The 12,528-nt window shown below is 39.7% G+C and overlaps 1 protein-coding gene across 7 annotated transcripts in view; it reads left to right on the forward strand.

Moving 5' to 3' along the window:
* Positions 1-12,528, forward strand: part of FMNL2 (formin like 2) — a 283,998-nt gene that overhangs the window by 218,891 nt on the left and 52,579 nt on the right. For all 7 annotated transcript variants that reach the window (XM_081051468.1, XM_081051471.1, XM_081051467.1 and 4 more), the window contains exons 7-9: positions 127-235; positions 3,863-3,939; positions 5,686-5,779. In XM_081051468.1, coding sequence (XP_080907594.1) covers positions 127-235; positions 3,863-3,939; positions 5,686-5,779 — 280 coding nt within the window. The remainder of the gene's footprint in view (positions 1-126; positions 236-3,862; positions 3,940-5,685; positions 5,780-12,528) is intronic.

The following is a 12,528-nucleotide window of genomic DNA, read 5'->3' on the forward strand; positions in this document are numbered from 1 at the left end:
GGTCTTGACTTGCTGTCCTCCTTTAGGCGCAGGTAAAGGTGGAGAACAATGCCCCTTTTTTCCACTGCATGTGCCTATGGTAAGAATAATTTATAGTTTTATAGAATCTATCCCTTTCATTTGTAGATATAATACTTTGCCGAGCAGAAGAACCTTGAAAAATTCAAGATTAGTGAGTAAGAAAGATGACGTGCATGTCTGTATCATGTGTTTACGTGCCATCATGAATTATCAGGTATGTTTATGTTTCTAATCTTTTAAAACAATCTGAGTTTGTCTGACTCCGATCTTGTTCTTTTTGATTTCCTTGTATTATTTCTACTTGAAGTAAATATCAGGATTTAATGAGACCGTCGAAAAGGAAAGGTCTGGTTTGTTTCGATGCTCAAGATTTAACCCACTGTTCTCATAATTTAATTAGTAGTTATAATATTTTTAAAGGGAAGATGTTCACCTTTAGATAAACTAGAGGTTCACCTAGAGATAAACTTATCTAGATTACTTGGTAAATGTTTGTGACCATTAAAGACAGAGGAGCCTTTGTTGTAGACAGTAATGGGACACCTTTAGAACACTAGGAATGAAGAGACACACACAGTGGGGAGGTCAGTGCTTCTCAAAGGCTTACATGGTGGACAGGCAAGAAGTTACAGTTACTGTTTGTTGGACCTCGTGGTTCCTAAGCTTTATCAGCAGTGCCTGGAGGATTCTCGTTAGAAGTGCAGATTCCTGCCTCAGGGGATTGTGTCAGGTTATCCACTCTGAGAAACACTGGAGGAGACAGCACAGTGTGTAGGTTGGATTAATACTAACAAGAAAGTGGCAGGTAGAGTCTGGAATGTCCAGGGTGAACTGATAGGGTCAAAGGTATAGTTAGATTAGCAAACCAGGGGTGAGAATTAGAAAAACATAATTCATATATAAAAATAAGATTTGATTTCCATTGATGAGGATGCTATAGGTGGGCCCAAGTACAAATGGAAAATAAATACCTACATAGCGGGTCAGTTATCAAGTTCAAACCCAACATCACAGTGCTGAATTGAATTCAGTAATGGAAACATACATTTATTCTTTTTTTTTTTAAGTCAATTAATATTTTTTGAGCATTGTTAATAGCTCCTATTCTAGGGAATGCAGGCATAAGGAATGCAGCATTAAATACATGAGAACTTACTTTCTGGTGAGGGAGACAGATGATAAACAAATAAATTGGTAAACTATATAGCATTCCAGAGTATAGCGGTGATGAAGAAATGAAAGCTAATATCGATCTAGTGCTTCCTAGAGGTCTGGTGCTTTTAAACCTATTAATTAATGTAAGTCTCATAACAGCTCTGTGAGATGGGTAATGTTACTCTCCTCATTTTATTGATGAGGAAGCTGAGAGACGAGACAGAGAAATTAAGTAATTTGCCCAGGATTCTATGGCTAATAAGTAGTGGAGTCAGATTTGAAGCCAGGAAGACTGGCTCCAGAGAACTGTTACTAAGTACTGTAGAAAAAATAATCAGGAAATAGGAATGGGAAGTGATGAAAGTGTGTGTGCAGTTTTACATAGGCCAGCCAGGAAAATGTCACCGAGAAGATAACATTTAGTCACAGCTTGAATGAGGGAACAAGGTAAGGGATATTAGGGAAAGAAGAATCTAGGCAGAGAAAAACAAGTGCAGAGGTCCCAAGGCAGGAATAAGTCTGATGTGCTCAAGGTACAGATTGGATGGATCAGAATGAGTAAGAGACAGAACAAGTAGAAAATGCAATCTGTCGCTAAGAGGGGGTCCTGACTGTACCTATATAAGCCAGTGAAGAAAGGACACCGGCTTTGCTATGAGTGAAAAGCTGTTAAAAGGTTCTGAGGGAAAATGTGACTTGATCTGACAGGATCTCGCTGACTTCTGTGTTCAGGGTTGACCTTGGGGGGGCAAAGACAGTAGGGGGGTAGACCATTTAGGGGGCGCTTGCATTAATTTAAGCGAGTGTTGATGGTGGTATGGACCAGGATTGTAGGAGTAGAAATGACGAGAGGTGGGCAGATTCTGGTTTTATTTTGATGGTAAAGACCATAGCATTGGCTATGTGGTGGGGACTGGAGGGTGTTTGTCCTGGGCACCTGTGAGATGGAGCTGCCATCTAATAAGACGGGGAAGGCTGCAGGATGAGCAGATTTGGGACACATGATTAACATCCCCTGTTTTGGGGACATTGACTTAGAGATGTCCATTGACATCCAAACAGAGACTATACGTAGGTGGTCAGATATGGCAGCCTGGAGTTTAAAGCAGAGGTCCGGGTTGGAGGCACACATTTGCGAGTGAATAGATGGTATATGAAGTCAGGGAAGTGATGCGATCAATGAGGGTAGACAAAGACACGAAGAGCTCCCAAATAACCCTGGGGCACTCTGTTTAAATGTCAGAGAGGTCAGGAAAGACTAGCTAGAGAGACTGAGAAGTAGCTGGGGTAATAGATGCCACGTATAGGACATGTTTTGAGAAGAGAGTGCTCACCTGTGTCCAGTCATGGAAGAGGAGGAGTGAGAGGTGGCCATTGGTTCTAGCGAAGTGTGTGGGTCATTGGTGATCTAGGCACAGTTTCACTGGAGTGGTGGTGATGAAATGCCTGATTGTAATGGTTTCAGGAGAGAACAGGAGGAGAGGAAGAAGACTGTGAGTGCTAGAGTTTTGCTGTGAAGGGTAGCAGAGAAATGGGGCAGCAGCTGGACACTGGTTGCAGGGTCAAGAGAGACGTGGTTGTTGTTAGTTAGGATAAGATTATTTGCATCATGTTTTTATGTTAATGGTAATGAATCAGAGAAAAATAATGATGGGGAGTGACAGAATCGCTGCAGCATATAACACACTTGAGTAGGTGAGAGGAAATGGGGTCAAGGCCCCAAGTGGAGGGATTGGCCTTAGATCGGAGCCAAGTGGGAGAATTCATCTTTAGGAAGAGGAGAGGAGGTAAGCTACACATCTATGTGGGAGGATTGATGTGGTGGCAGCAACCCTTGGAAGTTTTTTTTTCTACTTATATTACTATAATTGGAAATAAGGCCATGAGCTGAAAGTGAGTTTGGAGAAGGAAAAAAATCTGTCAGCTCAGTAGAATCAAGAATGATTCCTGAGCCTCTTAATGAACTTCATTTTATAGAAGGATGAGGTAACATGCCTCAGAGCAATGCAGGTTTTCCTTGGCTTTAGGTCCTGTTGGCCATTGCCCAGATAAGGGAGTATATACATTGGTTGTCAATATGGCAGTACAGTGGCATCGCTCTGAAAGCTTAAGGAAAGTTCAGATGCCAGGCTCCTGTCATTGAGAGTCAGCTTAAGGTAACGTCGGGTGGGTCCTGGAGAATCAGTGTTTTGCTTTGTTTACTCTTTCAGGTGATTTGAATGAACAGCCAGGATTGAGAATCACTGGGCTGGATTTGAGCCTTTTCACCATTTTAATAAAGAGAAACACATAGTTCATTTATAAAGAATGGAAGTAGGCTCCCTTGATAGTAACATCATTCCTGGAGTTTTTCTGGAAAATACGTTTAGACACTGATGTACTAGAGACATCAATGCATTTATGATGGTAAAAATGGCATTAAGTAGAAACTTCAGGTTTTTCCCCTTCCACCAAGTGAGGACACTAAACTCAGCAACCACAACCCAGAAGAGGGCTTTCACCAAACAACTTATCTGTTGGCACCGTTTTCCTTGACTTCCCAGCCTCCAGACCTATGAGAAATAAATGTTTTATAAGCTAAAAAAAAAAAAAGAAGAAGAAAAAACTTCAGGTTTTTGTTTTTAATCAACATTGACTGTCCCCTACGTTGACTCCTAATGCTTTGTTTTTCCCACATTAATTTCAGTATGGTTTCAACATGGTCATGTCTCATCCACATGCTGTCAATGAGATTGCACTAAGCTTGAACAACAAGAATCCGAGGTGAGTTTGATTTGTAATGTACAAGTGTGAATCTAACTAGAGAAAGAAGAGAGCTAGTTGACACTTAACCAAGTTAGAGTTTGGAAGCTCGCAAGTGCGACTCTGCGAAATAGTGACTCCTTGGCTTTGTATGTAGACCAGCTAAGGTATATTCTTACATGTGGCAGAATTGAGCAACTGGTGACAATGCTAGTCCTTCTTCACTCTTCTCTTTAAGCTTTTATTCCTTTCGAGGCCAAGTTCTTAGCATCCTTGCAAATTTAGCCAAATGTGGTAGGGAGGCATGAGGATGCCAGATTGCCAGGACTGATACACATTTAGCTACACCAATTATTGCCAAAAGCTATCTAAAACCATTATCCCTTGTCCACACTTCACTTGCAACATCTATATATATAGCTTTTAGTACCAAAAAGATGAAACACAAACAAAAAAATAATTGTACATGCAGATTTCGTTTTTTATTCACTTTTCTGTAAATGCCAGTGCCATGTAAATTATACACATCACAGATTACTTCTAGAAGCCTGTCTTATCAGTTTCTTTTAGTCATTCTAATGTGTTTTCCGTCCTTGTGAGGCATTCTGCATTTCACATGTGTTATTCAGATATCTCCGTATAGACTGTATCTGAAATCTGTTAATTCAACAACAAAAAATCTGATTATAAATTAGATCCTTTCTGATTTTGAATGCAATACAAACCATGAAGTCCTATTTAGATGTTGACATTATTATTTCAAACTTCCCCTGATTAAAGCTTTTTCAACTTTGTGATTGCTTCCTTAATTTGCTAGAATCCGAAGTAGTCATGCTATTCTATCTCTGCTTTCCACTACAGGAAAGTCATTCATTTTTCTTAAGACAATTGACATTGTGGATTATCAGAACAGTCTTTGTTTAGAGGTTGGTAATAGCTTTTATTCCAGAAAAAAGATTAAATACTAAAGTGATCTTATGATGAAGAAACAATGCTGTCCTTGACATTGTATTTGAAAACTTGGAATGTATCTCTAGGTTCTCCTTCTAAAAATATTTCACATGAGTTTTTTTGAAACAGAGAAAATATTCTTGTGTTAGGAGAGCTGTAATCCAGCTCCTTTCAGATCTCCTGAATAGGAAGAAGAAAGGATAGAAACTAGCATTGCCATAAAGAATTTGTAGGGGCCATGTGTAAATTAGCAGATTTGAAATGTAGGACATTAATTTCAGTTAATTTTGAACTCTTTTGGCAAATGTTTTATCTCTGACTCTAAAACCAGAGAAAATATTTCACCAATGGGTTGTTTTCCTCAATATTCCCAAGTTGCCTATTGTCTTTAACTCATCAGTAAAAATTTTTCAATCAGATTGTGCCGAGTCATCTGATGATAGGACTAAAAGACTATTCTTTCCAGAATCGATTTTCATTAAAGAGTGATTTGTATTAGGTTGGTGCAAAAGTAATCACGGTGTTTGCAATTATTTTTTAACCTTTTAAACTGCAATTACTTTTGCACCAACCTAATAATTTGGGGAGTGGGAAACATGCTTTCCCACTTTGCTACCCTAGATAGATCACAAATATAGATGTAGGTAAAGGTTTAAAAATGTACTTTAATATGATTTTACTTTAGTTAGTAAAAGTTTAAAAAACATACATAGACAAATATTTTATTGTCATATTCATTTTGGAAGCAAGGAACAGCTGATTCATCTTGTCACTTTCACTGATTTGTGTTTTTCTTTGTTCTTCTTGTTTTCACAGAACAAAAGCCCTTGTGTTAGAACTGTTGGCAGCCGTTTGTCTTGTCAGAGGCGGGCATGAAATCATTTTATCAGCATTTGACAACTTTAAGGAGGTAGGAGACTCTTTAGTTTTAAAAAGAAGGCTCACACAAACATCTTATGTTTGGACATCGTTGAATGGAATGATTTCACCTTTTCGTTTATTCTAGGGCCTGAGGGGTATAATAGTTACTTTTCTAAGACGTCACTGAGGGAAAAGCAATGAGTGTAGTCTAAATATCTTAAATGGGTGCGTTAAGCTTTTGTTGGTGTCTCATTTCCAAGGCAAGTTAAAGACTATTTGCAGTACTCATTTTCCTTTGGAGAACATGGACTATAGCCAAAATTTGAAAATAGGTTTTGTTAAATGTATGTGGTTTTCATTATAGTGGATACTTGAGCACCCACCATGTCAATTTTATGAACTCTTTCATCATCATAGTAACTTTCCTCAAATCATACATATTATTGTTGGTTTGCCGGATGCTATGAAAAACCTATCAAATACATACAGACACTGATTTTAGCAGTTTGTAATCTTAACCAGGTGATCCTGTCACAGGAAAACAATAAACCAACGGACATGGATTGTTGAAATGGAAATTAAATGACTACAAAAGAAGAAACAATTATATATAGGTAATATGACACCAAGGATTCTGGCTCCAAAATATCAATATATCACAACTGAAATAATAGCCAGTTTCCCTTTGTGGTGGTGTGCAGTGTTACATAGCCAGGAAGAGCGCCTGTTAGCTCCCCTCGTTCGTGCCTGACATCTGAGGCTACTTTGAAGTGAGACATTATAAAAGTAATTGAAGGCAATTTGAGCCGCAGTTCACGGTAGGACCCTCAGCCATGTTGTGCCTTATCCTGGCAATCCCATTTGATTCCACATGCTTCTGGATTAAGACCCCAGCTGGGTTAAAATCCAGATCTCAGAGGGACTTCCAAACTCACATCTCTCCTGGGAGCCTCTCGAGTAGAACCCTGCTAGTATTTATTGAAGACCTGCTATAGTTCTGGGGCTGTGCCAGCTGCACACGTGAAATCACTTGGTTCTGTACGAACATCTGAGAGACAAATAGTAGTAGCTCCCTGTTATAGAAGAATAAACTAAAACTCCAAATGCCTTGTTTTGTTCATGGTCACATAGCCAGAGAAGGGACAGTGCCTGGATATGGATTTGGTGGTCTCAATTCTGAATTTTGTTTCAGGTGATGTTTGGGCCCAGTTGAGTATGACTCTCCTGAAGGAAATTCTGAGTTAGACAGGACCTTGGAGCCCTTTCCTCCACCCTCCCTCCTTAATTGGACTCATTAGCCCAGCTGCCAGACATACTAGAGAGCAACCCATAATCCTGCACATGGGCTGGAAAGCTGCAAAAATATCTGTGTCAACAGAGAAAACGGTCCTTCTGCCCCTTTATTTGCCTCCCTGCCCTTAGTCACTACTTTAAGATTTTGATATTACTCATGTTGTTCGTACCAACTGTGAACAGAACCAAATATTATCTTTTTACCTATTTAGCCTCAGTGATAGTAAAAAAATACCCAGGTCACAAGAAAATGGTGAAGAATAATAGCAAATCTTTAATTCATTCATATTCTGGCTTCCAAAACAAAGCGAGACTTCAGAGATAAGAATGTATGAATGCTTGTGTATGAATGTCTTTACATATCACATATCAGTACATAAAACTTACATTTACAAATAAGGATGTACATGTTTTGGTGGATGGGTCTAATAGTGAAACAGTATATGAAGCTAATATAACTCCCAAATCTTTATCATTAGATCATATTTGAATATATCACATGTCAAATCTTTTTCATACTGGAAGCACATACTGTACATTTATCAGTGACCCTTGTTATAATATAAACCATATTATAGCAAGTATCTGATTATACTGCAGGTCAAATTATGTCCTAAAATCATAATTTTATAGAATCAGTATTAACGCCCGCATTTCATGAGATGAATATTAATTTTGTTTTTTCTTGAGTGAGCTAGAGTCTCATTCTTGTGTCTAGTAGGCACACAAATACTTGCAGAATTGAGTTTTAGCCGTCTGGTGTCAGAATTGTACATGGCTTAGCCATTTAGGGTGTAGTACGTACTTACTTGAAAAAAAAAGTAATCCTACTCTAAATCTAATAACTAGCTGGTTGTAATGAGAACTAAATTAATGTTGACTTCGAATTTTTAGAGCTTTAAAATTTGCTTCATTTCTATAATTACCTATGAGTAATGGTGGGTAAGTTCTGATTCTCCTGGGACAGGCATTTGCATCTGCGAGAAACCATGCCATGTGGGAGAAGGGAACAAGGACAGAGCTGGTTCTGTGTGTGCTCTCTGCCTGGGCCTGCATTAATCTCAGGCTGTGGTGTACGCGTGGACAGACCAAGCCAAGCGGTTATCCCCTTAACCCTGTGAATGAGAACAGGGCAAGAGAATGCTCCTGAGAAGCTATTCTTGAGAACAGGTCAACAGAGCATCGACCTATTTACCTGTTCAATCTTAGGGTAAAAAACATGTTACTTTGTAGTGATCTTTTTTCTTTAATTTTTATTTTAAATGTAATGCCACTCACAGCCCAGCCTTTCAAATTCCTTCCTTTCCTTCTTCCATCTTTATGTAAGTGGATTTTTTTTTCTCGTATATCATAGTGAAGAGTGTATTCTTTAATCTTTTTATCCAAAATGTTATTGGAATCTTCTGGATTTAGGGAGGTTTGGGAGCCAGCTGTTCCTGAGAAGGAAAAGTCCTGTGATCTTGGGTGCCTGTGCAGACAGAGTTTTGGTCAGTGAATAAACCCACTGAGCTGCCCCTGGCAGAGAATGCTACCGGGTACCAGGATTACAGGGAGTAGGGCCATAGAAGAGTCTGTCCTCAAGATGATCATTTTTAAAGCTTTTTATCCCATTTAGTGAATTGGGATTCCATTCATCTCCTTAAGAAGGATGAAGGAATTATGCCTGTTTTTACAGGGGTAATGGGGTACAGTGGTGGTGGGGTTCATTATCAGGCATCAGTGTCTATTTTTGCAGATAAAATCATATGCATTACAGTAGCCGGACCCTTTGTGCTTTGATCACGGATAGAGCACAGCCAAGCGTCCTGCTGCAGTGTGGCACCAGGTGCGATGACAAAAGGACATTTAAAGATAGCATATCTTATGTATATAGCAGGGTTTCCCCCCTCTATTTCTTGAGCCAACAAATTCATTCTGTCCTGTTTGACCACCACTCACTAATACCAATGTAAATTGAAGGAAGGTGTCTTTTACCTCTTGATAGATTTTTATGTATGATTACATCATTTTCTCATATTTCAATCAACATTCAGAATCCCAAGTTTGATTTTCCATTTTTTTTTTTGCAAAGAGTTTTGCTATATGTCATAATATTTGAAATACATATTTTAGGAAAACAGGGAGCACTTGCAGTTTAATTCTATCTGATGGTGGTAAGAATATTAATCCAAGGCCTTACTTTTGGTGGGTGTGGGGGTTGGGGCCTTAGCCTGATGTTACCAAGTACCTCAATGTATATGATGATAAATGAGGTTTAAATGAGGTTTAATAAATTCAGATGGCAAACTTTTTCCAACCATGGTTTGTGACATACTTGACAATGTGAGTGTAGTAAGTATATGAAAACTAAACCGTTAAGTCAACCATTATTATCCTTGAATTCTTTTTTCTTAATTTTTTTTTTTGGTTTGTTTTTTAAATAAAGGGAATTAATGCATCTGGTTTGGGTGTTGACACATCTTCTCATGAAACTTTATGGTCCTGAATTGAGGACCAGGGTGAGAACTAGGAGTCATCTGTTTTTCCTTATTGGCTAATTTAACCACATGGAGGGGCATATTACCATCTTCCCTCAATCGATACTTTCCTAGTTACATGGCAATATATATATTTGCCCATTTGGCCTACTAGACAGAAAAAGCACCTTTGGATGTAAAGGTTGTTCTTTTAGTGTTTTTGTTAGTTCAGGGTCTTGTCTGCAAGGAACAGAAACTAACTCTCCTATACCCAGAGAAGGGTTGATTGGAAGGATGAGGGGAAATGCACAGAGTTGACAAGGAGCCTGGAGAAACAGGCCTGGAAAATGGGCAGGTGTTCCTAAAACGTGGTTGGACCCTCGTGCTGTGCCCCTGAGGCTCGGCCACTACAAACACTACTGGGGGTTCTGGTAATGCATTTTCTTCTCTCTGAAATGCCATCGCTAGCCATCTGCTGGGTCATAAAACTACACTTACAGGTTAAGGACATCCAGTAACCCCCACTTGAGAGTTATAAACACTGTATTTAATCAAATTGCTCTTAGGAACCTTGAAGTCTTCGACCGAGACCTTGCTCTCCTCAACTCTTCTTAGTCTTCCTCCCTTTTCCCATTATAGTCTTTGATTTATCTGAGAAATTGCCTTTAAGAAAGCTTCTGTAAAACTCTGGCCAAAAAAAAAAAAAAAAAAAAAAAGCTCCTATTTGAAATCAAAATGGAAAGTACTGAGGCCCCATAGGCTCTGCACAGCCTTCTGTGACACTAGTAATGAAACCCTCTGAGGGCTCTGAGCTACCAGCTCCCCCAGGCTGCTGGGAGGTCCACCTGGAATTCATCAGGATTCCAGATCGATTAGAACTGTGTTCTCATCTGCTTCCAACATGACAGCATCTGGCTTTCACACATAAGCCTGAGGCCTGAGTGTGGCTATGAAAGGTCCAGCTCCTTCCATTTTTGACCTTCCAGTATGGATAGATGGAGCCTTGTGACATGAGTCACTCAAGGCCACCAGCTCTCTTGCACACAGCACTCTTGGCAGTATCTGTTATTATTTTCGCCTCTTGCTAGAAGGCTTCCTGAGAAAGCTGATGTGGTTTAGCTACTGGGCATCTGAAAGCGCTTGTGCTACACGTTATTAAGTTGATTTAAGAAAGCCTGTCAAGTTTTATTTACAGTGGACCAAACTGGGCAGGAAGGAGAGCAGACAGACATTTTGGTGGGCTTCCAGCATCCCTCTGAGTTTAATCCTATCTAATCTAACCTCCCGAACATTTAGGCTGTAGGATTATAAATCTCGCACGAGGCCATGTGGATAACTCCTTTAGTGGTAAAATTTTCAACATGGAGGGAAGGGTACTTATTTTTTACAGTTTCTCATTGAACTAGAAGCAATGTATTCTCTCAAATCTCCAACTATGGGAGCTGCAGTTCTAAAACATGTGTGTATTTCACTATACCATGCCAGAATTAGATTAAACTAATTCACTGAGACTCTTCTCTGGCCGGTCCATCTTCCTAGGTTTAGGAAGTGAAATCATAGTAATTATTTATTTTTTTTGGACTGTTTATTAACTGTTGCTGTTCATTGCTTGTGCATAAGAAATTACTCCAACTTAGTTTTATTAGACTCATAGATTCTGTGGGTCAGGAGATCAGGCTGGGCATGATTGTCCCTGCTCTGTGGTGTCTGTGGGGCCTCATCCGGGAAGCTCTGATTGACTAGGGCCAGGAATTCATATGAAGGCCTCTTCACTCATATGTCTCGTTTCTGGGCTGAGCTCAGTGGAGCCTGTCAACTGCAGTGCCTCCACGTAGGACTCCATGTGGCTGGAGCCTCTCATAGCATGACAGCTGGCTTCTCATGGGAGGGAACAGGAAGGAGCATCGGGAGAGCAGGCATTCAAAGGGACAGAAGTTGCAACGTGTCTTCTGAGCTAGTCTCAAAAGTCATCAGTGACACTTCTGCTGCATTCTATTAGTTGCAAGTGACTTGCTAAGCCAAGCCAGATGCAAAGGGGAAGGTAATGACCTTACTTCTTGATGGTGGAGTGTGAGAGTCCCAGTGCGGTGGGAGAGACTGCTGTGGTCTTTTTTGGAAAATACAGTTCACCTCAATAACATTTTGAGAACCAATATATGTCTAGTTGTTCCTCTTCTATTTTCTCTCTCTCTCTCATTCAACCCAATACTTGGTTTCTCCTCAGGACTGAAAGCTTTATAAACTTTTTCTTCATTGCAGATAGAAAGGATGGTTACTATTTCCTTCAAGCCAGTGGAATATGGGCAAACAATATTTTGAAAGCTTTTCTAGAGGTGAAAGGAGCTATTCACATAGGATTTCCAAGCCCTTGGTAAAGAAGTAATTATTTCTTTATGATCTGTGTCTTTATCATCTAGTAAGGAAGTGAAGGCTACTGATCATGCTAACTTACTGGAAAAATTTGTTATGAATGTTGTGTGCCCCCATGTCTCAGAACTATCGATAAGCACTGGAAATAAGAAAATGAATAAGACATAGGCCCTGCCCTTAAGAGGGAGCATTTCAATCTAGTTAAGGAAACAGAAATATTTCAACAGTTATACTACTAGGCTTTCTAAAGCTAAATGCCAGGTGTTTTGCAAGGAGGAGGAACAGCTAACTAAGAGGAGGTAGAGGAAGGAGGGCAGATGGGGGAGGATTTCTCAGGGGAGACTTCCTATAGGAACAAGGGTGCTTGAGCTGAGTTGAGGATGAACAAGAGGTATATTAACCAGGTATATTCATTTCCTATCACTGCTATAACAAATTACCGCAAACTTAGTGGCTTAAAACAACATGAATTTATTACCTTACATTTCTGCTGGTCTGACGTATAAAATGAGTCTACAGGGTGGCATTCTTCTGGGGAATCCATTTCCTTGCTTTTCAGTTTCTAGAAGCTGCTTGCTCATGGCCCCTTCTCTGACTCTGATCCTCTGGCCTCCTTCTTTTAATGTCCATTGTGATTACATTGGACCCACCCAGAAAAATCCAAGAAATCTCCCCTTCT

The sequence above is a fragment of the Rhinolophus hipposideros genome (assembly GCF_964194185.1).
Source record: "Rhinolophus hipposideros genome assembly, chromosome: 6".
Classification (NCBI taxonomy): Eukaryota; Metazoa; Chordata; class Mammalia; order Chiroptera; family Rhinolophidae; genus Rhinolophus; species Rhinolophus hipposideros.